Source organism: Lepidochelys kempii, chromosome 1, assembly GCF_965140285.1.
Source record: "Lepidochelys kempii isolate rLepKem1 chromosome 1, rLepKem1.hap1, whole genome shotgun sequence".
NCBI lineage: Eukaryota > Metazoa > Chordata > Testudines > Cheloniidae > Lepidochelys > Lepidochelys kempii.
The window spans coordinates 58,550,876-58,576,111 of NC_136380.1; the positions used below are offsets into that span (position 1 = coordinate 58,550,876).

The 25,236-nt window shown below is 40.1% G+C and overlaps 1 protein-coding gene across 13 annotated transcripts in view; it reads right to left on the reverse strand.

Moving 5' to 3' along the window:
* The window catches only part of FNDC3A (fibronectin type III domain containing 3A), a 206,205-nt gene that overhangs the window by 111,742 nt on the left and 69,227 nt on the right, over positions 1-25,236 (reverse strand). For 9 of the 13 annotated variants that reach the window (XM_073343811.2, XM_073343802.2, XM_073343820.2 and 6 more), the window contains one exon: positions 3,803-3,878. The exons of 1 other annotated variant lie outside the window; for it this stretch is intronic. In XM_073343811.2, coding sequence (XP_073199912.2) covers positions 3,803-3,878 — 76 coding nt within the window. Of the gene's footprint in view, positions 1-3,802; positions 3,879-4,620; positions 4,646-17,130; positions 19,243-25,236 lie in introns of those variants that run through there. 3 more of the 13 variants (XM_073343840.2, XM_073343903.2, XM_073343895.2) reach the window with 3 other exon arrangements.

Here is a 25,236-nt window from a genome sequence, read left to right on the forward strand (position 1 = left end):
CACCAATCTATTAGAATTGTTTGAGGGGGGTCAACAAGCATATGGACAAGGGTGATCCAGTTGATATAGTGTACTTGGACTTTCAGAAAGCCTTTAGCAACGTCCCACACCAAACATTTTCAAGCAAAATAAATAGTCATGGGATAAGAGGGAAGGTTCTTTCATGGATCAGTAACTGGCTAAAAGATGAGAAATTAAGGAGAGAAATAAATGGTCAGTTTATTTAAATGGTCAGAGGTAAATAGCAGGGTCCCCCAGGGATTGGTACTGGGACCTTTGCTTTTCAACATATTCATAAACTATCTGGGAAAGGTGGTAAACAGCGAGATGCAAAGTTTGCAGATGATACAAAAATTCTCAAGATAGTTGAGGCTGCAAAAAGTCACAAAGGGATCTCATAAAACTAGGTGACGACAACAAAATGGCAGCTGAAATTCAATGTTGATAAATGCAAAGTAATGCACATTGAAAAAAATAATCCCAATTATATATACAAAATGATGGGTTCTAAATTAGCTGTTACCACTAAAGAAAGAAATCTTGGCGTCATCATGGATAGTTATCTGAAAACATCTGCTCAATGTGGTTATCAGTCAAAAAAGCTAACAGAATGTTAGGAACCAGTAGAAAAGGGATTGATAATAAGACAGAAAGTATCATCATGCTATGATACCAACAAATCCATGGTATGTCCACACCTTGAATACTATGTACAGTGCTGGTTACTCCATCTCAAAGAAGATAGATTAGAAATGGAAAAGGTGCAGAGAAGGGGAACAAAAATGATTAGCGGTATGGAACATTTTCCATAGGAGGAGAGATTTCAAAGGGGACTGTTCAGCTTAGAAAAGAAAAAACTAAGGGGGGATATGATAGAGGTCTAAACATTGTGAATGGTGTGAAGAAAAAGTGAATAAGGAAGTGTTATTTACCCATTTCATAACACAAAATCTAGGGGTCACCAAATCAAATTAATAGGTAGCAGGTTTACAACAAACATAAGGAAGTACACAATGCACAGTCAATCTGTCAAACTCATTGTCTGGAGATGTGGTGAACGCCAAAAGTATAACTGCGTTCAAAAAGGATTAGGTAAGTTCATAGAGGATAGATCCAGCAATGGCTGTTAGCCAAGATGATCAGGGATGCAACCCTATGCTCTGGGTGCTCCTAAACCTCTGGGTGCCAGATGCTGGGACTGGTCAACAGGGTATGGATTGCTTAATAATTGCCCTTTTCTGTTCACTCCCTCTGAAGCATCTAGGACTGGCCACTGTTGCAAGACAGAATACTTGGCTAGATGGACCAGTCGCCTGACCCATTATGGCCATTCTTATGTTTTTATAATGTGAGTAAGATTTCATTTCTCCAATGTGACATTCTACAAGTTAGAGCATGCTAATAGTAGGGCTTGAGACTACATTTTTTTTTTGTAAAGAAAAGAATATGGGCCTGTATGCACAGAAAGGTTTAGGGGTTGTGACATTCAGCCTCACAACTTTCAAGCACCTAGAAAAATTACTGCAATTCACAAAGCCTGAGTTAGGCACTTAGGCCCCCAATATAATAAATAGGGACACAGAGATTCCTAAATGTATGTCTACACTGCAAATAAAAACCTAGGGCTGTCCCATGCCAGCTGACTCAGGCTCCTGGGGCTCAGGCAGTTTAATTGCTAGAACCCAAGCTCTGGGACCCTCCCACCTCGGGATCCCAAAGCCCAGGCTCCAGCCTAAGCCCAGAAGTCTACTTCAATTAAACAGCTCCTCAGCCTGTGGCCCACGATTCTGAATCAATTGGCATGGGCCAGGTGTGGGTGTCTAATTGTGTGTAGACGTAGTCTTAGACCGTGATTCACAAAAACCAGCATGCTGGACAGGGAGCCACCTACTCTAGCCAATGGAAGATGCTGATGAGAGGGGTATTTGCTGAACTCTACTCTCTCATGGAGATAGGTACCTAAATCTAGTGAAGGACAGTGCCGATCTCTGCTTGCGATTCTCAACTGTGACTACGTTTCTGGAGTTATGTGCCTATGCTGATGAAGCTGTTGCACTCTGGATAGTCACTGCGTAGCAACACTGGATCTGGAGTCTTCCACACCTTGGATGAGTGCTCTAACCACAAAGCTACAGAATCATTCTCATGCTTGTGCTTGCTCTCTTTCTGTCCCAAATTATTCTTTAATTATTTATCTGAAGTGCAAAAGCTTCAACAGGAGAGACGGAGGGAGCCCCACATTAGAGTATCCCATAGCTCAACGGTAGAAATCCCTGCTCATATCTCTTCTCACCTCCAGGAGGAGGGGCATTTGTATACCCTAACCATTGGGGTAAAAGTTCTGAGGGTAGTCCTCCTCTGCCATCCCCCAAACTATTTTGTGTGAACTCACCTGTGGGACGTGATCTGGTAGGCATGGCAGAGGTTGTCTACTGGATCAGAATTTGCATGCAACTCTGGCCTGGTCTACACTAGGAAACTAGGTTGGTATACTTGTGTCGCTCAGGGGGCGTGAAAAGTCCACATCCTTGAGTGACGCAGTTAAACCGACCTATCTGCCCCCCCTCCCGGAGACAGCAGAAGGTCAATGGGAGAATTCTCCCATCAATCTAGCTACCGCTTCTCAGGGAGGCGGAGTACCTAAATTGATGGGAGATCCCTTCCCTTCAGCGTAGGTAGTGTCTTCACTGATGCGCTACAGCAACGCCACTGTAGTGCTTTAAGTGAAGACAAGCTCTTAGGCAACCGAATGCCTATCTTCCTCTGGGTTGCAAATCACTCTGGGGATTAGGCAGGAGATAGGCATCTGGAGGAGACTTAAGGGAGGCAGCAGTGTGCATGCACAGAGGCAGAAATATAGGTGCCTGGGAAATTTTTACTGCAAAAACGTAGGCGCCTACAAGGTTTAGTGGGAGTTTTGTGCTTCACAGTGGTCCTGAAACTGGGACTTATGTGCCTAAAACAGGGACTTAGGCACCTAAATACTTTTGTTCATCCAGGCCTATGTTTCTACCATGATAGCAGTTGTTCTCTGAAAGTAAAGAGTAAGTGCCTCTAAGAATGCATGAAGTTTACAGATTAATGTCCTGTTAGTGCCAACTTTTTAAGTAGTATGGTACCATACCACACCTGCATTGGTGAGCACAGGGAGACCAGGTGCACAGAGGCCAGTCTAATGCCAGAAGCACTGCTACTCTCACAACTGGTCCCTGTACATTCATGGACTGCTGTGATAGTCACTGCTTCCTGGTCCTGCTGTTATTATAGTAGGAACCGTTTAATACTCTCCACAAGCGGAATGAAGATTTCATTTTTTTAAAACAGTTCATTGCTACATTTTCTTCTCTACCTTAAAAATCCCCAGAATTAATTTTACAGTTACCTTCAAATGACTGCCAAACAAACGGTTTCCAGAGTCAGTAAGTAACTTTCAAAAACCAAATTACAGCTTTAAATTCTAAAACTGAGATTTGCATGTAATAAATAAGCAAAACCATAATTGTTGCTATGGTACGTCTTCATCTGCACTGTAGACTTTACAGTAATTTCCTTTGCAGAATTTAATTTCATGATACATGTAAAAATGCACTGGTTATGGTTATGATAGTGAAAAAGAAAAAAAAGCTATACACTAGCATTAACTGGAATCTTCCTTAAAACTATTTTTAAATCATATCCTCATCAACCCCCTTCCTACAACTTCAAAAACCACACATTTACACAATGGAAGAATTTCTTGCAATACCTTCTGTTTATACTAAAATAAAATGAGAATATCAAGGAAATACATTATTATCTTTACCTGTAATGCACTGAAACTGTCCATCTTCTCTTCTTATTGTAAAAGCCTCCCCTGGATTAACTTGCACCAGAATAACCTTAAAAATAAAAAGGTGTTTGAAACTGTTACATAGGAATGCATCACATAACCAGTGCACCCAACAGGCCATCTTTCTTCCATTTAATGTATACATTCCTTTCCATAGCACGCTGCTTGCTTGCTACCTTCTTCCCAGAAAGAAATGAATTAAGTTAACATAAAGGTACACACATGACTTAAATATAAATCTTTATGTAAAACATTTTGAAAGTTCAAAGATTAAACCAACAAATGGTTGATGCAGTAACTTTACATAATTTACTTTCTGGATTGCTGGTGAAATTTAAAGAGGTATTTCATGTTATATTATTCCAACTATAAATATGACCTATTAACTCGGACATTAATCAAAACATTATTGATAGCTTCATAAAGAAGGCTTATAGCTCAATGGTTTGAGCACTGGCCTGCTAAACCCACAGTTGTGAGTTCAATCCTTGAGGGGGCCATTTAGGGTTCTGGGGCAAAAACTGGGGATTTGTCCTGCTTTGAACAGGGGGTTGGACTAGATGACCTCCTGAGGTCCCTTCCAACCCTGATATTCTATGATTCTATGAACTGCTTGGCAAACAGCTTTCAGCATGAGGAAAGTATTGTGCAATTTCTTTCCGTTCACAGTGCTAGTATGTTTGTACTTTCGTTAATAGATAAAGCATTACATAAATAATGACAGAGTAAGAGCTTCAGATGTGCAGCATCAAACATTGTATGTATATTTTTAATCATGGAAATCTGTTTACCCATTCGAATGTTGCAGAACCATCTTGCTTTTCTATCAATTGTACATTACTTGATAACTGAAATAAACAGAGGAAGACTGATCTGTACCAAAACCAGAAATCGGCAACCTCTTCAGCCTTTTGCGTTTTAATTATTAGAATGCCTTTTCTCTATGGGAAAGGCTTTATAATTACTAAAAGAACCTAATTAAAATTAAAAACAAACAAAAAAAGAACAGAGTGAGTGTACTTCATGATTCCCTATTTGGACAGAATGTTTGTCTTGTTCAGTCTAGTCAAACATTTGGGTCTGTCCAAACATGGCATTTGTCCTTTGTCTCACATAAACCACAATGCAATATATTTTAATACATACTATCGACTAGTGTCCTGGACATTAAAAATTAACATGCTAAGGAAAATAAATTGGGTTTGTGCTTTTTTATTTATTTTTTATGGTATATTAAATAAAGGCTGGACAAAAATTTAAAGTGTTTTTTTCCCCCCTGCCTGTTTATTCACCTTAGGAATAATAAACCACAATTTCCTGTTTTGCTGGAGGACACCTTGGAGGACTAGAAACTGAAGAAAGAACTTTATCAGCTTTCCATTGAAGAGGCAATGGTACTGAAACTTGCACAAAGATCTTACCTCACTACTGTTTTCTGGGCATTTAAATTAAGAGGTGATTAAACTGAAACCCTTCCCTGCACAATTGCTAAATGCTCACATTCTTGGTACTTACAATGTCATAATCCTGCCAGTTCTGAAGCAGTGCAGAGTATTCCAAATAAAATAAACAAAGTCTGACTTTCTAACTTAAAGTAAGAAAAAAGTATTTAAAAACAATTAATAATCCTCCTCTCCCCAAAAACTCCAAAAGAAAACACAACCATTCAGGCCACCTTTTTAATACCTCATTGAGAAGAAAGAGGGTGGGGAGGGACAAAAGCATTTCCTTTCCCCCGTTTTGCTGATTACCTTTACAAATTAAACAAAATAAAGTAAAATAAAAATATAAATCACAGTTTTTAATCTTGATTTAATAGTGACTTAATGCGAGTTACTAGATACTCAGCACTCAACATCCGGCCACTTATTTCAGTGCCTAAATACAGATTTGGCTTAACTTTAAACATCTGTTTTTAAAAAAATTCAAGTTCATATTTTCACACACTCTACAACTCTCCATTTGTTACCGGTGTTACTTGCCTTTGAAAAACTCCAAGACTGCTGGAACTAAATGGCTATATGTTTGTTTGTTTTTAAAAGTGAATGCCACTTTTTATCAATGTATGATACATTAAATCTATGAATGTTTTATACAAAATATACAAATGAAAACAGCACACCATATTCTAGAACTTTTTTCATGAATGTCTCTGACATATTTTATATTTGAGATGGAGGGCCAAATTCTGCTCTCAGTTAAGTTTATGGAATTACTCCAAATTTATATATATTCAACAGAGCAGAATTTGGCCTGGAGTGTACAGGTCAGGCATTTAAGTGCCGATTGCATAGAACACCTTGTGTATGTTGCTACGCTTGTAAGAAAAAAAAAGTGACAAGTAGAAGGAAATCCACTAAAGGGCTCATGGTTATCTATAAACCGCTGACGTACACAATCAGGGTAAATAATTATACTCTCCACTAAGTTTTTTGCATTGTTAGTTTATAGATTTTAAAACTGTAATTTCAGGGATTTTTTTAAAAAACTACCTAGACATATGTTTATAAAGCATTTGAATTCCATGGTTTATTTTATTTCATCCTAGTGAAGTCTTAGTGTCTCTACTCCATTCTCACCCCCACCCCTTAACCTTTCCAGCTGCCTCTGACCCTACTTTTCATTCTTTGTATAGTCCATTCACCCTTAGCTTTTGTGATAATACTATCTTTGCCTCGTTCTCCAATCTCCTGCTAACCCTGTGACCACTCTTTCAATGACTGCTTTTCTGTCTCACTCTTCCAGTGTACAGGGATTACCAAAGCACTATGTTCTTGGGATACTTTTTTCCTTCTACACTTTATCATTAGATAACAATATCTGCTCATTTGGATTTAACTACATCTCTATACAGATTACAATAAAAAGCACAAACCAAAAACTAAGTTAAAAGAAAGTTATTGAGGTTGCAAAGTCAAGAACTCAAAAGCTTGGAAAAGCCATATTTACAGTTGACTCTGCAACCTTAATTCTGCCCCTTTGTGTGTCCATATGCTCTGAGTGAGGGAGGTGAACGAGCCCCAGATGGTGTGGCTGATGTGGTTAGGTCCTATGATGGTGTCCCTTGAATAGATATGCGGACAGAGTTGCCAACGGGGTTTGTTGCAGGGATAGGCACCTGCACATCTACCAATGTGATATATGCCATCATGTGCCAGCAATGCCCCTCTGCCATGTACATTGGCCAAACTGGACAGTCTCTACGCAAAAGAATAAATGGACACAAATCAAACGTCAAGAATTATAACATTCAAAAACCAGTCGAAGAACACTTCAATCTCCCTGGTCATCAATAACAGACATAAAAGTGGCAATTCTTCAACAAAAAAACTTCAAAACCAGACTCCAACAAGAAACTGCAGAACTGGAATTAATTTGCAAATGGGACACCATCAAATTAGGCCTGAATAAAGACTGGGAGTGGATTGGTCACTACAAAAACTAATTTCCCCCTACTGTTACTCACACCTTCTTGTCAACTGTTTGAAATGGCCACCCTGATCACTTTGGCCTGATTACCGCTACAAAAGTGATTTTTCCTCCCTTGGTATTCTACTGTTGAGAATAGCCCACTTCCACTTTAATTGAATTGTCTTGTTAGCACTGACCCCCAACTTGGTAAGGCAACTCCCATCTTTTCATGTACTGTGTATATATACCTGCCTACTGTATTTTCCACTTCATGCATCTGATGAAGTCCCAAATAAATTTGTTAGTCTCTAAGGTGCCACAATTACTCCTCATTATTTTTGGTGATACAGACTAACACTGCTACCACTCTGAAACTATGTATTGTGGTTCCAAAGTAAGGGACCTGATTGCCGAGACACTCCTGGCCAAGGTGATGGCCACGAGGAAGGCCACCTTCCATGACAAGTAAAGCAAAGAGCATGTTGCCAAGTACTTGACCAGGGCTCCCATGAGTCTTGATAGTACTAAGTTAAGGTACCAAGGTGGGATCAGCTGCCTCAGCCGTGGGTACAGCCTGTCCAGTTCCTTAAGAAAATGGCTACAGAGCGCATTAATGAAAATGGACCTGCTGCTCACCCTGGGTGAAAAGGCAAGATAGCCATCAGGTGTACTTTAATTGGAGACACCCACATCCCTTACTGTTTCAGATGTAGTAAATATTCCAGAATACATGGTATTGGTGCTCAGATGGGTGAGACCCCTTTCTGTACTGACCAGATTGAGACCCTTTTCCATTTTGCCATGTAAGTGGCCCTTGTGGATGGCTTTCTGCTCCCTAACAGAACCTCTTGAACCGTCCCCAACCACATTAACTCCAAAGAGATTCAGCCATGGAGCTTCCAAGCTGTGAGATAGAGAGATCTGAGGTTTGGATGATGTAGAAATCCATAATCCTGAGAGATTAGATCTGGAAACACAGGTAGCGTGATTGCTATTTCCACCAAGAGGTCCAGGAGAGTGGTGAACCAGTGCTGACATGGCCAGGCCAGCGATATCAGCATCGGGCTCACTATGTGCCTTTTGACCTTCAGCAGGACCTTGTGTATGAGCGGAATGGGTAGGAATGCATAGAAAAGATGGTCCTTCCAGGGGAGAAGGAACGTGTCTGTGAGCGAGCCTGGAATGTGACTCTGAAAGGAGCAGTACTGCAGACATGTCCTGTTGTACTTTGTCGCAAACAGGTCTATCTGGGGAGCTCTCCATCTCTAGAATATGTGCCTCACAACCTCCGGTCAAATGGACCACTTGTGAATGGAGAAGAAACAGCTGAGATGATCTGCTAACATGTTCTGGGCCTCGGGAAGGTAAGAGGCCTTAAGATGGATCGAGTGGGTTATGCAGAACTCCCAAAGGTGGAAGGCTTCCTGACATAGGTGAGAGGAACATGCTCCACCCTGTCTGTTTATACAGAACATTGTTGTCATGTAGTTTGTAATTGTTGCATCATTGCTGGCTTACCTTTCGACGGCATCTGTGGTCTTGGTGCCATAGCCGCTCTCGCCTCCAGTGCTGGATAGCACCTGGTTGGTGATGGCAGTACTGATAGGGATATTAAGTCCTGAACTAGAACGCTGCCTAGAACGCCTCATGGCATTGATGGAAGCTCCAGTTCTGCACTCCTGTGGCTCTCCCTCGGAGGAGAGTTCAATGGCACTGTATTCAACGGCCCCCTCACTGGGGCCGTTGTCGACGGTACCAAATTTGGCAGCTGTTGAACCCGAGTGGCCCTGCATGGATGTCACTTTGCCAGTTTCCTTGTGACTGGCGGGCTTTGGAGTAGGGGAGCTTACCCTGTCTGTTTTGCGTTGTTTCTTTTGCGGCATCAGTGAATGGGATCAGTGCCACGTGAGCAGACCTCCTCTGCATGGGCGAACTTTGGTGGAGCCGGGAGTCCCAGGACGCAGATGAGGAGTCCCTCCTTGGTGCCGGAGAGGCCAGGCTGTGGTGGCTCTCTCTTAAAGAAGCTGGTGCGCTTCTTACAGAGGCATAGGTGCTTGATGCTGAGTCGGCATGACTTGGCTCCAAGGGAGGGCAAAGAGCCACCATCAGAAAGAACTTAAGTCTCTGGTCCCCTTCTTTCTGGGTCTGGGGTTCGAAACTTTTACAAATCCTGCAGAGTCATGCAGATGGGATTCACCCAAACACTTGAGGCAAGCCGAGTGGGGGTTGCTAATGGGCATAGGCTTGTGACAAGCCTCACACGGCTTATACCCCAAAGACCGAGGCATGTCCCGGTGTCAGGGAAGAACCTCATTAAGTGGGGTCCTACTCTACTACTACTACTAACTAGTCTGTAACAACTAACAGCTAAAATTTTAACTATTTACAGGAGAAAAAGACAAAAGTCCAAAGTCCACTGGTGAGAGTACTTGCAAAGCAAGGACGAGCAGTTCCAGCGACCATTAGAGGTGGAAAGAAGGAAATCAGGGGGCAGCGGGGCAGCAGGCCCTTATATACTGCGGCACGAGGACACAACTCCAGGGAGCACCAGAGCTGACCTGACAGATGCTGCTGAGGGAAAAACCATACGGTGACTATGCACGCAGCACGTGCAACTACATGGGAATGGATATGAGCAAGCACTCAAAGAAGAATCACTGTTCAGACTCATGCAGCTGTTCAAAGCAAGTAAAATAGTACTTAACATTAAGACCCAAGGACAACATAGATATCTAAGATTCTCGCCCCCTCCCCTACTCTTCCCACAAAAGATCTCAACTTAGACTCATGACACTCCTATGAGATAGGTAAGTATTATTTTGCATACAAGGAAATTAAGGTAGTACTGTACTTGTGCTCAAAGAGAATACAGTGCTCAACGTAACACAGGAAGTTTACAGCAGAATTTAGAATAGAAACTCAGGCCTCCTGACTCCTGATGTATCTAAACTTCAAGATCATCTCTTTCTTCCTTGCCTGACCCTCAGTAGATCAGTTCTATGCTCCAACAGGGGCTGCATGGTTGTGGTGACTCACATGTTAGGATATCTAATCAGAGTGGGATCCAGCCACACACATGGGATTGAACATTGAGACCTGAAGTGAAAGGAAGTTTTAAACTAACAGTGAGCTGAATGCTGTATTGAAGTTAAATACTGGGTTCCATCCTAGATAAAGCAGTATTTCAGGCCTACAAAGTGCATTTATTGAATTTACTAGTCTTTAATTTTTTGTCCTCTACCAACATTTCACCACAATATTGTCACAAATAAATTGATGATAGTGGACATACATGTGCTCTCCTGGTTGGGAAGGGCTCTCTCAGCCCCTTTAATAGCGTCCATGTCAAGGTTCTATGAACAGGGGTTCACTGCTCTCCATCTGATATTAAGCAGTGTCCCACACATAATACATCGATTTTAAAAATTATAAATTCAAATATTCAAATTCTTTATCTATCACCATTCACCACAGTAAATTACATAGTAATTATAATGTATGTGTAAATGCATGGTTTAGTTGGATCTTCTGTGTCAGACCTCTGATCATAGGTTGAAGAGCAATGCAACAAGTCTGTCCCTCTACTGTGTTAATGTGCCTCAGCTATAATTTTGAAGTCAAAATAATGGCAAATTACTTATCTAGTAATTTGATAACATGCAATCTTAGCTGACTATGCTTTTAGTCAGGAATTCTTTGCAACCTCTTAACTTGGTCTTCTCTTCCTAAGGGTGCCTCTACACTTCAAATTAAGGTGTATTTGCAGCATGTGTAGGCATAACTGCACTACTTTTAATTTAGCTAGTATGGGTAACAAAAGCTGTGAAGATGTGGAAGGAAAGATTTCTTTCACTGACTATCTGCCTCCAGGACAAGCCCACTGGGGATCCAGGGAATATACTCGGGTTGGTAGCCTATACCAGATATGCCTACCATGCTACAATTACACCTTAATTTGTGGTGTAAATGTACCCTCAGTTTGGCCCCATTTCTCAACTCCCTCCTCTCACCCCTCAGTAGATTCTCTGCTTAGCTCTGTATATCAAACGAACAAAGTGACACTTTGCTACTCAATTCATATTGCATACTTAGATAGAAGATATGTACAGTATCACTAACTCATACTGTGTATCAAACTAGCCCAAATATGGATTAATGCCTAAGATGTGCCCAAATATGGATTAATGCCTAAGATGTGGAAAGAGTTTGATTCAATTTATCTCTCAGCCATGAGATTTCCAAGAATATGCTGCCAAGTTCACTTTCAGTTCTGATTTTACTGACATCAACCTACCATCATAGTTCAAATGGAGAGAGACTCCATCCATTTGGGGAGTTTTACTTAGTTAAAATACAGAAAGGGACTTGAATAGCCAGAGTTGATTCAAAACAAGGCAGATAAATTTTGGATGAGTCAGACAATTGGAGATACGCAGGAAGACACGTTTCAGATTAAGAGAGCATTAAAAATTCTCCTACATTGCTTAGTGAGTTTAAGTACAGGATCTCCATTACAAAAAAGGCACCTGGGAGAAAAAGTCAACCAGGACAAGGAGGAATTGGATGCTATGGGGACTTTTGAGATGTCCTTGATCTGTGGTGGTGCTGTCGTGTTTTTTGTTGTGTTCCCCCTGAGTTTTTTTGTTTGGGTTTTAAAGCAGGATCTGGACAGACCCAAATGTCTGAACTAGATTGATCAAGACAAAGGTTCTGTCCAAATAAGGAATCATAGAACATACTCACTCTATTCTTTTTGTTGTTGTTTTTTAATTTTACCTCAGTATCCACCATACCTACAACAGGACACATGCATTAACAGGCTGCTAGGCTCAGAACACCATCAGCTACTTAAAAGGAAAGAAAGCAACTAGGGCTGTTGATTAATCACAGTTAACTCATGCGATTAACTCAAAGAAATTAATCATGATTAAAAAATGAATCGCAATTAATCGCAGTTTTAATTGCACTGTTAAACAATAGAATACCAACTGAAATTTATTAAATATTTTGGATGTTTTTCTACATTTTCATATATATTGTATTCTGTATTGTAATTGAAATGAAAGTGTATATTATTTTTATTACAAATATTTGCATTGTAAAAATGATAAACAAAAGAAATAGTATTTTTCAATTCACCTCATACAAGTACTGTAGTGCAAGCTCTTTGTCATGAAAGTGCAACTTACAGATGTAGGTTTTTTTTGTTACATAACTGCACTCAAAAATAAAACAATGTAAAACTTCAGAGCCTACAAGTCCACTCAGTCCTCCTTCTTGTTCAGCAAATCATTAAGACAAACAAGTTTGTTTACATTTACAGGAGACAATGCTGCCCTCTTCTTATTTACAATGTCTCCAGAAATGGAGAACAGGCATTTGCAAGGCACTTTTGTAGCCAGCATTGCAAAGTATTTACGTGCCAGATATGCTAAACATTCGTATGCCCCTTCATGCTTCAGCCATCATTCCAGAGGACATGCTTCCATGCTGATGATGTTCGTTAAAAAAATAATGCGTTAATTAAATTTGTGACTGAACTCCTCGGGGAAAAATTGTATGTCCCCAGCTCTGTTTTACCCACATTCTGCCATATATTTCATGTTATAGCAGTCTTGGATGGTGATCCAGCACATGTTATTCATTTTAAGAACACTTTCACTGCAGAGTTGACAAAATGCAATGAAGGTACCATTGTGAGATTTCTAAAGATAGCTACAGCACTCGAACCAAGGTTTAAGAATCTGAAGTGCCTTCCAAAATCTGAGTGGGACGAGGTGTGGAGCATGCTTTCAGAAGTCTTAAAAGAGCAACACTTCAATGCAGAAACTACAGAGCCCAAACCACCAAAAAAGAAAATCACCCTTGTGCTGGTGGCATCTGACTCAGATGATGAAAATGAACATGTGTCAGTCTGCACTGCTTTGGATTGTTATTGAGCAGAACCCATCATCAGCATGGATGTATGTCCGCTGGAATGGTGGTTGAAGCATGAAGGGTCATATGAATCTTTAGTGCATCTGGCACGTAAATATCTTGCGATTCCTACACCAGTGTCATGCGAATGCCTGTTCTCACTGTCAGGTGACATTATAAACAAGAACTGGGCAGTATTATCTCCTGAAAATGTAAACAAACTTGTTTGTCTAAGCGATTGGTTTCACAAGAAGTAGGACTGAGTGGACTTGCAGGCTCTAAAATTATACATTGTCTTATTTTTGAATGCAGTATTTTTGTACACACTTCTACATTTTGTAAGTTCAACTTTCATGATAAAGAGTTTGCACTACAGTACTTGTATTAGGTGAATTGAAAAATATTATTTCTGTTGCTTTTTACAGTGCAAATACTTGTAATGAAAAATAAATATAAAGTGAGCACTATACACTTTGTATTCTGTGTTGTAATTGAAATCAATATATTTGAAAATGTAGAAATCCTAAAAAATTTAAATAAACGGTATTCTATTATTGTTTAACAGTGCGATTAATCACAATTAATTTTTTTATTGTGTGATTAATCATGATTAAGCACATGATTAAAAAATTAATTGTAATTAATTTTTTAAATAGCTCAACAGCCCTAAAAGCAACATAAGATTGGTGAAACCACAGGAGGAGTACGTACACTTCAGTAGCTGGGGCAACTTTTTCTCAGACGCTCTTGGCCTCCTGGCCATTTAAGGAAAATATAGGATAAACCACAATCACAGGTCTTCTTTGTACAAAGTACTGTCTGTCAGTTAAAGAGGTGAAAACCCCTGCTACTCACAGGGCACTTCAGTGAGCAAAAAAGAATAACATGTATAGACTTTACTATGAAGCATGCAATACCCAAAGTTGCTAATCCAGGCTTTGGTGAGTGAGAAGGAGAAGGGGAAGAAGAGGAAAACAGATTGATTCACCATGTCACTCCAGTTTTATGGCAGCATCATTCCATAGTTCAGACTGCACTGAAAACAGGGATTAAACCTCTTTCTGGGGTTATTTTAAAAAAATGCTGACCCTATCTACCAGTGAGATAAAACCAAAGTGACAATAGTGAATCAATCCTTTTTACTTCAGTAAAATATCTCCCCAATCCTTTGTCAGGATTAACTATTTAGCATAGGACACTTCATAGTAAAATATATACATTTTCTCTCTTTTGCTCCCCAGAGTATCCTGTGCAGAGGGAGTTCTCTGAATCAGGCCCAAAGGGTCAAAACAAGAGTCTAGCCAGCCAAAGGAACTGAAGACAACTGATGGACTCTGGAAAAACAATTAAGCCACCCACTTTTTTTTAAAGGGGAAGTGATGTCTCAATTTTTTCCCTCCATCAGCATGCAGGAAGATATATATCCACCACCTTTGCAGTTGCAGAGATATTTGAAAAAGAATCTACATAAAGTGAAATACTACTGCCATAATGTGGTGTATTAACAGATCTCTTTTCTGCTGAGAGTTTAGCTCTGAGCACTTTGAATTCAACTATCTCAGGAAAAGTATCACAACAAACTCATATATGTTCAAATGGTCAAAAGCAATCAGACCCACAGTTAAGGCTACACCTCTAACCTTCTCCCTTTCTATTGTGCAAAAGCAGAACAGCACATGTGGTATGAAGATCCACCTGATTTAAGGAGATCTCTGCAATTCATGGGCTCAACAAGGTGCACTGAAGAGAGAGTTCCTTGCACAGTGGGAGGTTAAATTGGAGTCTTAATATTATTTGAATTTTGTTTTTATTAGGTAACTCTTATTTTGTGAGAGGTTTATTTTAAAACTGGCAGAGTTGAAATATGATGATCATACTAAGGGCTAATAACTTAAGCCAACATAAACTTAAATATCAAGGTACCCAATTATGATTTAGCCAAATTTTGTTTACAGGTTTGGTACTCGTAGCAACATCTTCAAAATCTTTTACAATGTACAATGGGCTATGTATTTAAAATACAACAACTCTCAGATGGAAAGTGATTATACGATAAGAATATATAGACACAAGTATCTGCAGTTAAAACTGTAATAAAGTAGTTAGTGTGGAACAGAGTAACAATTTTTAAAAGTAGCTTGGGCTTCTGAAGCTAGTCTATACTGTTGACTTCCAACCAGCAACATTTCACTTTCAAAAATAATGTCTTTATATTTACTGAGGCACAAGACAAAATGAAAACCCAAAAGACAGGAAATATTTTTGAACTTGTATCAATGAAAGGGGACATCACCATGCTTGTCAGATTCCTGATCTAACACAGCTCTCCAAAATCAAAGGATCATCAGTCCTTTGAAGAGAAAACTAATAGTTTGTGGATACAGGCTCTAAGCCTGAGCAAATTAAACACATCACTACTCCTTATTTCATGTCCTACAGTCTTGCTCATGACACAATTGTACATGTGAATAGCTGGCGCAATCTCCGTTCTCTCCACAAACTAGCACCCTATGTCATCATGAGAACAGCAAATCATGAAGAGTTGTACTTTAGTTTTGGTGGAAGAGGTATTTTCGAAGTAGAAATTATTTATATATGGGAGAGGGAGGGAATGAGCTAGTTTTGGGATGTTCAGACATGACATACCCTTATAAAACTGGCTAAATTCGTTCTTAGAAATTTTTAAATTTTTGTTTTTAGGATCAAGTTACACCCTGGGATGAATTTTTACAGGCAAGTTATTAATCTGTAATGGAAAAGTTGATACATCTATCACTAGAAACATAAATGGCACAGACAAAACAATGTGGTCTTTAATAGGAATGTGTAAACTCAAATTTTGGCATCACTATTAAAATTATTGGAATATGTGGTGGAATAGGTATAGGGCAATAAAAAATTACAATATTTCTTACTAAAGGGAAGAAACCAGAAAATATTCCGTTTTATTACATTAACTTTGCTTATGACTGAAGTCACAGACAATATTGTGAAGAAATATATTCTGATGTAACCCAGCTCTGTGGTATGAGATATTCAAATAAAAGATACAGTAAGGTAAGAGGTACAGCTACTGTTAATAGGACTGATTACAAATGGGAAAAAATCATCGTGCTGTTGAAAAGCAGAGCTCTCTCTCTCGTTTTTTTTTTTTAAACAGGCTAACTAGCTGTAACTGCTAAAGGTAATATGGATAAAGTATATTTCTCTAGCACTCTGAAACCACAATTTAAAAAGACCAGTCATGACCAAGGTCTGCAAAAGCAGAAATAACATTCCTCTCCTAGGTGTTTTACTGCAAAAGTAGAGATAAGGGCTACATTATTTTTTTAACATGAAAGCCTCTACATTAAGTATTTCATAAATACAGCTGCTGAGTAACTGGCAAACAGTTGTCAACAGAAATGAACAGATGATGGAAAACATTTTGTATTCAAATTGCATCATCTTTAAATACACTAGTAAAACTGCAGCAATATAAAAATGGTACTCTATAGAGCTTTGTCTAAAAATGCTGCAAATGTAATTAGCCCAGCAATATTAATCAGAAGTATTTCAGGCAGACAGTGAAAATGTAAATTAATTTTAAAACAGTTTACAAATTAGAACAAAGCTACAGCTAATGTGCTTAGTGATTCCAACTGTAAAGATTTTTAAAATGCTCCACTTATCTTGCTTAACGGGTGATACAGCCAAGTCCTCTATAAAATGCACATAGTGCATCTCTAGCAGTCTTGTCCGTGATAAGATGAAATACATTCAGATTTGGCTTCTTTGTTTGATCTTGGGAAAAAACATAATACAAACATACCTCCTTGCAGAGCCATGGTTTACACTCATTGTTATCAGGGCACGTACACATAACAAATAATTTTTTCCCACTGTGAAAACCAGCTAACAGCTCCAATCAAGATGTTAGTTACTGACATGCTTAATCTAGTAAACCATTCAAAAGCCTTAGCACTTTCACTTACTGTGGCTCGCATCCTTTTATTTCTCTCATTCAACTGGTGCTACCACACTGACAAAGGGTGAAGGAAGATTCAACAGTCACCACTCCGGATGTTCCACTCTGTTCCATTCACTAAAAACTGAGGTTATCTTCATTGACGTGCCAGACACTGGCCTCCCTCTATTTAACAGAGCAACCTAGCCTAAACTCCATTCCTTACAGTATCTCTCTTTATCTTTCTCTATAGCTGTGCATCCATAACACATGTAGAGGCAGGATGTTAAAGGTATGACCAATTATCAGTATAGTCAGCAATACCTACCTCAAGCCTTGCTTCCTATCAAATTAGCCAATGTACAGTGAGCTTCCTGCTGTACACGAATGTATCATGTCACCATAGCAACTAAATCAACAAATAGCTGCTGCAGCATCTGCTTCTGGATCATATAACGTCAGTCAACAGAAGGTTAGGATTTAAGGAGCAAACCTTCCAAATATATTCCATTTTAGAGTCATATTTTTAATTTAGCCTTCTGATTCCAAGATAGACTCTGCTAGCTGGGAATGCACCAACTTCTGGCTCTGTATCTGGATATATGATTCAGTGGGTGGCTTCAGTTTGCAAACAAATGAACAGAAATAAAGCAGTTTATTAGAGGATGAGCTTCATAGCAGAAAATAATTCACTATCCAGCTGCTGAGCTCCTCACATTATTCTCATATACTCTATAAAATATTAAATACCTAACATTATGCATATAAAATATTTTGTCATTTTTTATTCCTCCATCTCCTAATTTTGCTTGAAAATGTTTACTATTTATAGATGTTTATTTTAAATGCTATCATGTACAGAAACAGAGTTGCATATTTAAAAAATATAATCAGGAGGAAAAATATTGTGTCCCTCTTCCTCCTGCAGCTCTCCCTGTATTTCTTCCCACTCAAGTCTTGATCTGCTAAATTCAAATTGGCCACTACTGGTTGCTAACAAGATCCTGTCTCTGTCACCTTTGATCTCTATGGTAATTTGGGTCCACTGTCTCTCTGATCTATTTATGGACATTTGGTTGTGATGATATCCTGATGCAGTATATTTGAACAAACTGACCCTAATAGCACATATACATGAAGCTGGATTTAAGATTTTTAACTCCAGGACTGTAAGTACTGCGGGGGACAAAATGTCTTCAACAAGATGTCATAACCACCAGATATCCGGGACATGATAATATTAGATTCAGACATTCTGATAATTTCTAAGTTTTCTATATTTCAGGCACTATTTTAATCATGAATACCCTCAAAGCTGATAAATATGTAATGCATATTTATGTATGAGAAGACCAAGCCTACAATCAACTAAAACAAAACAAACAGCTTAGCAGTTGTATAATGTCAAGAGTTAGAAATATGGTATGAACCACACACAATTTATTTTTAAGCAAAAGTTGTCCAAGCCAAAAGCTTCAGTACATTATGACTACTTTTTTTTTTTTTTAAATGTTCAGTTTTAGGATTTAAAGGGTCTGGCCTTCCATCCATGTGCACAGACCTCTATTTAAAAGGAAATTATCAGGTCAAATTTGGCCCAAAGATCTTGGTTTAAAAAATAAAAACACAAGGACTATTGTGTGGTCCAATGACTACAAACCTGGACTGAGAGTCAAGAGACCAAAATTCTATTGCCATCTCTACCACTGACATGCTGTGTGATTTTGTGCATATCACTTCACCTGTCTGTGCCACAATTTTCCTATCTATAAAACTGAAATAATTATATTTGCATTTCTGGTCTTCTGAAGTCTACTGATAAACTCACAACATATAACCTAAGTATTATCTATTTGGAACACAGGAATTGCCATACTAGATCATGTTAGTGGTCCATATTATCCAGCAAGACCAGAGGCCAGGACATTTCAAAGGAAGTTCCAAAAAATCCTGCAGAACACAGTTACAGGATAATCTCCCTTAAATAAAGCTGTGTATGAACCCCAAATGGTTAGGGGACTGACTTACACCTTGAAGCATGAGGCTTATTTCTGTTCCAAAACATAGTTTTTTTAAAACAGAAAAAAATATAAACATAAGACCAATAGAAGTGTTTCCATGATCTAAAAAAATATTCTAATAGAAATATTTTAAATAAGTAACTCTCCCTTTGCAGTATCTACAGTCAAAGCACTGAGACATTAATGCAAAAAGAAAAAGCAAAAATAATGAAAAGTAAATTAATTTTTTAAATGTTCACTTTTGATCATTTAAGGTTTGTAAGAAATGAAGGAATGGATTTATTAAAAATGCATTTAACTTGTCTTTTAATGTAAGTAGGAGTTGCACGTGGACACTGATAGTAGAACAGAACCCTTAAGAAATCCTAATAATGATTTTAATTAACGACTTTGACATTCTTATCTGCGTCAGATTCTCTTTAAAACGTTTTCTATTTTTAGAAAATTAAGTTCCTATTCTTCAAACCTTCTATTCCTTCCATTTGCCCTCAACTTTTCCTCCATCTTTCTCCCCCAAAAGCATTATCCTGTATTTTAAAACTCAGGATGTATGGTAAAGGGAAAAGGAAAACGTAGTAACAATATTAGTAAAAAATTAGGGAATAAGATTTATCACATCGTGGAATAGTCTCTTCCAGGAAGTGGTAGATCCTTCAGACCTTTACAGCGAATCTTAACACAAAAGCAGTTGAAAATTTATTATACGGCAGCAGTTCCCAAATGGAACCACTGAACTGACTAGTCATACTGTATTTGCAACCTCTTGTTTCCAGCTGCTTCTACACGTGTCCATCCCTTTCACTGTATTCATTTGTGCTGACTGATGATCTCGCAGTGGTTGAAGAGAAAACATTTACTGACTTTATTAGATCTGTCAGCTGCCCTTGATACCAATGGCAAGGAAATTACTGGGATACTTGCTGTCACTAGTGGGAATGTATGGGGTCGCTTGGGAGGTTCCCTTCATTCTTTTCCAGAAGAGTGGTTCTGAGCAATTGTTCTGCCACCTCAGTAACTCTCTCCTGCAGGATACCACACAGTTCAACTTCGTCCCCCGTTCAGGACCTGATCACTGGAAGGGTCATCTCTCTGAGGGCTATAATGTCACAGTCTAAATCAGCTGAGGTCCTCAAGTTGGAGTTCCCTCTATTTGAACAAGAGGAGCGACTAGCAGAGCTTTCCACATGACGGTTCCTTGACTCTAGAATACACATTCCATCTTGGCCCTCCAAAGCCCAGATTTGTTAACCTTCTGGGTATACTGCCCAGCCCATCTTTTCTTGCAAGCATTTTCTGAGGTTACAAGCTCCACAGATGGAGGGGTTGAGACTAAAGGATGATTCTGTGGGGTCCTGTGATATGGTTGGATAGAGGGTCTTGGATTTTACTTTTGTGAAAAAAATTCTCTACTTGGAATTTGTGTAAAGAGAAATTTAAATGAAAAATTCATACAGATAAATTATAAATATATTAAAAATTCAAAAATCTAAGAGTTGTGGACAGACTCCAGAAAAACAAACAAATAAATAAATAAATAGGAACTGGAATATCTGTAAAAGGAGCTGAAAATGAGGGTGAGCCAGCCTATTACTTCAATCGGAGGTTAAACTACATAAAACGATAAGACTTTAAGAAGCTAAAATGAACTAAAAACTTTCCTAACATTACTTTTCGATGTATTAGGCTACACTTTAGTCAGGGGTATTTTTAGTAAAAGTTATGGACAGGTCACGGGCAGTAAACAAAAATTCACGACCCGTGACCTGTCCATGACTTGTATTATATACCCTGACTAAAACTTGGGTGCTCTGGGGCAGGGGCACTGTGGGTGCTGGGGCGGGGACGCGCAGCCTGGGACCCTTGCTGCTGCTGGTGAGGGGGAGAGGGAGGCTGGCAGGTAAGCAGGCTCCCTACCCAGCTCTGTGCGGCTCCCGGAAGTGGCTGGTACGTCCCCTACGCAGACTCGGAGGTGCGGCCAGAGGGGCTCTGCACTCTGCCCCTTCACCGAGCACCTGTGCCATAGCTCCCATTGGCCAGGAACTGCAGCCAATGGGAGCTGCGGGAGACGGTGCCTGCAGGCGGAGGCAGTGCGCAGAGCTACCTGGCCACGCCTCCATCTAGAAGCCGAGGGAGGGGCATGTTGCTGCTTCCAGGGAGCCCCCCCCGAGGTAAGCGCTGCCCAGAGCCCTCACCCCCAAGCCCAACCCTTTGCTTCAGCCTTGAGCCCTCTCCGACACCCAAACTCCTGCTGCTGCTGGGCGGGGGGGGGCAGGAGGGGCATGGTGGCCCATTACCGCCCCAGCACAGAAGTCCTGGAGGTCCCGGAAAGTCACGGAATCCTTGACTTCCATGACATCCATGACAGACTCGCAGCCTTACTTGTAGTTGCTACAGTGAAATTATGCAATTGTGAATTTCAATTATCATCAATGGAAATATTTTTATTGGTTTGTCTATGTATGGCAAAATCAATGGTAACTGACATTTGCTGATAAAAATCTCATCCTTCCTTGCCAAATTATTTGTATTATTGTAATGCCTAGGAGCCCTCGTCATGGACCAGGACCCCATTGTGCTAGGTGCTGTACTAACAGAACAAAAAAACACTCCCTGCCCCAGAGAGCTTGCAATCTAAACAGACAAGGCAGACACAGGGTGGGGAAATGTTTAGAACACACAAAGTGAACAATGTGATGGTGGCAAATGTCATGTTAGTTCCCTGGCTTTTTTTTTTTTTTATAAAGGAGAAAGTTTAGTTAGGAGGGGATCAGCTAAATGGAAAGAAAATGGAAGGGAAAAAGGTGAGGGGGACAGGGCAGGTGAGAAGAGGGTAAGGTGGGCAGGTGTGGAAGATGAGATAAAAGGACGGTGAGGTAGGGTTGGATCAAACAGCCAATTAGCACAGCGTAGAGAAAGTCCAGTCAAAACGACAGAATGTTCTCCAAACCAATGGTATGCTTGTGGCTGTTCCTGCCCATATTGGCTGCAGACTCTGCCTGCCTCTTTTTAATGCACATGGTTGCGGGGAGACACTGCTTGAGTCCAAGGGCCCCCAGAATGTGTGCATGTGTGTGTGGGTGCCTCCTTGCACAGTTCTGAGTCCAGTGGGTGCTGGGAAGAAGTGTGCGCCAGCTGGGCCCAATTTCCCTTCCACCCCAGTGCAACAGTCCCTGCTTTGGATGCTTGCACACCTACCAGCTGGAGACTATGGCATAATCCTACACTGACAGGAGAATGGTTTAGGAGACCTAGTAGATTTTTTTCCATTTCTAACTTCTTTGAAAGACAAGTTAGGGGAAGAAAAATACCCAAGCAATGTTATTTTTAAAACTGCTGGTAATTCAAGAGCTCTATTTCATATCGCTGAAATGACACTTTACCAACACAATTTACTCATTATTTTTATACATACAAAAATCATCAATGTGGTGGAAGCAATATTTTTAAAAGGTGCAGTTTTTAAAATTTAAACCAGATTTTTTTGTATTTACATAGAATCATGGAAGTGTAGGTCTGGAATGGACCTTGAGAGGTCACCTAGCCCAGTCCCCTGTACTCAAGGCAGGAAATGATAATAACTAGACCATTCCTGACAGGTGTTTGTCTAAACTGTTCTTAAAAACCTCCAGTGACACAGATTCCACAATTTATTAGGCAATTTATTCCAATGCTTAACTATCCTGACAGTTAGGAAGTTTTTTCTAATGTCTAACCTAAACCTCCCTGGCTGCAATTTAAGCCCATTGCTTCTCATTCTATCCTCAGACATTTTTTCACCCTCCTTCTTGTAACAACCTTTTATGTACTTGAAAACTGTTATGTCCCCTCTCAGTCTGCTCTTCTCCAGACTAAACAAACTCAATTTTTTCAATCTTCCTTGATAGGTCATGTTTTCTAGACCTTTAATAATTTTTGTTGCTGTTCTCTGGACGTTCCACATCTTTCCTGAAACGTAGCATGCAGAACTGGACACACTACTCCAGCTGAAGCCTTATCAACACAGAGTAGAGCGGAAGAATTTCTTCTCGTGTCTTGCTTACAACACTCCCGCTAATACATCCCAGAATGATGTTTGCTTTTTTTCGCAACAGTGTTTCACTGTTGACTCATATTTAGCTTGTGATCCTCTATAACCCTCAGATCCCTTTTTTTGCAGTACTCTTTCCTAGGCAGTCATTTCCCATTTTATATATGTGCAACTAATTGTTCCTTCCTAAGTGGAGTATTTTGCATTTGTCCTTATTGAATTTCATCCTATTTATTTCAGACCATTTCTCCAGTTTGTCCAGATCATTCTGAATTTTAATCCTATCCTCCAAAGCATTTGTAACCCCTCCCAGCTTGGTATCGTCCGTGAACTTTATAAGTGTACTCTCTATGCCATTATCTAAATCAGTGGTTCCCTAACTTGTTCTGCTGCTTGTGCAGGGAAAGCCCCTGGCGGGCTGCGCCGGTTTGTTTACCTGCTGCGTCCACAGGTTCGGCTGATCACGGCTCCCAGTGGCCACGGTTCGCTGCTCCAGGCCAAATGGATCTGCTGGAAGTGGCGGCCAGTGTGTCCCTCAGCCCACGCTGCTTCCAGCAGCTCCCATTGGCCTGGAGCAGTGAACCGCGGCCACTGGGAGCCATGATCAGCCAAACCTGCGGATGCAGCAGGTAAACAAACCGGCGTGGCCCGCCAGGGGCTTTCCCTGTACAAGCGGCGGAACAAGTCTGGGAACCAATGATCTAAATCATTGATGAAGATATTGAACAGAACCAGACCCAGAACTGATCCATGCGAGACCCAACTGATATGTCCTCCTTCCAGCTTGACTGTGAACCACTATTAACGATTCTCTGGGAACAGTTTTCCAACCAGTTATGCACCCACCTTATAGTAGGTCCATCTAGGTTATATTTCCCTAGCTAGCATTTTACTTTCTTTCCATGTTACAAGCTCTTTACTTTCTTCCCATTTTACAGTCTTAAATCGCTAGAGAGGATGTTTTGCATTAGTTTCTTTAATTAGTTTCCTAATTGTTAGTAGAGTCCCAGATTTTACATGGAGGATTTTTTCCAAAGAAGTTTCACACTTATAATGCTCATCTATGCTTGAAAAGTCAAGTTCACAGCCCCATTGTGGACCTCCCCCATCAGCCTCCACCTCATGGTTTTTGTGCTTGCACACCACCCAGTGTTTATGGATTCCACCATCAGATCTGGAGTCAGTAAATGACTGAGCCTTTGCTGTGCCAGCTCTGAAAGTGTGGAATTTGTTACTTCCTGAAATTTGGCTCATTTCACTTCTTCCCAGTTTTGGAGGTGTTTTTAAATTACTACCAATGTTGCAGTGGTTCAATTGTTTTATTGTTATCGTTTACCCACTATGTTTGTAAATTTGTTGAGGGTGAGGTGTTTTTTTAATAATGAATGAGAAATTGTTTTGGGGTACATCTACACTTCAAGCTGGGCAGAGATACTCACATTAGCTCTCATTGAGTTAGCATGCTAAAAATAGAAGTGGCCCGAGGAGTAGCTGTATGTGCCTGTCTGAGAAACTAGGTTAATGGTTTGTAGTTCAAAGGGAGGCTTTAGTGAGTGGCAAAATACAAGGTTCACCCCAGTGAAGGGTAGGCTTCTTTACTGGCAGGAAGGTTCTTATTAGATCTTTCAAGAATTTGTATGTCAATGAGTGAGTGAAAACTGAGTAACTGTGTGCTGGTGGATGGCAGGCACTGACTGCTGCCAGGTGGACTCAAGAACTGAGGGACAGCACAGTTATTTTGAGGGAAACAAGATAGTCCAAAATATGGGGAATATTTGCTGACTCAGGAGATACGTTTCAGCTGCGTCCAGATGAAAAACCCTTCCCATTGGCTGAACAGTGGGCTCTTTTATGCTGGATGGTTTGTATAGCTTCAGAGCAGGAACATTCTAGGGTTGATGTCCATCCAAAACCAAGCAATGAGTTGAAGTGCTTTGGGGTTGGGATGCTTGATCTTGGCTTTCTCCAGGGTCAAGGAATTGGGAAAGGATTAGATGCTGATGTGAGCAAGATATGACACTAGAAGGAGATTTGGGAACCAAAACTGCTTGGGCCAAGTGGGGATAATGAGGATGACTCTTGCCTT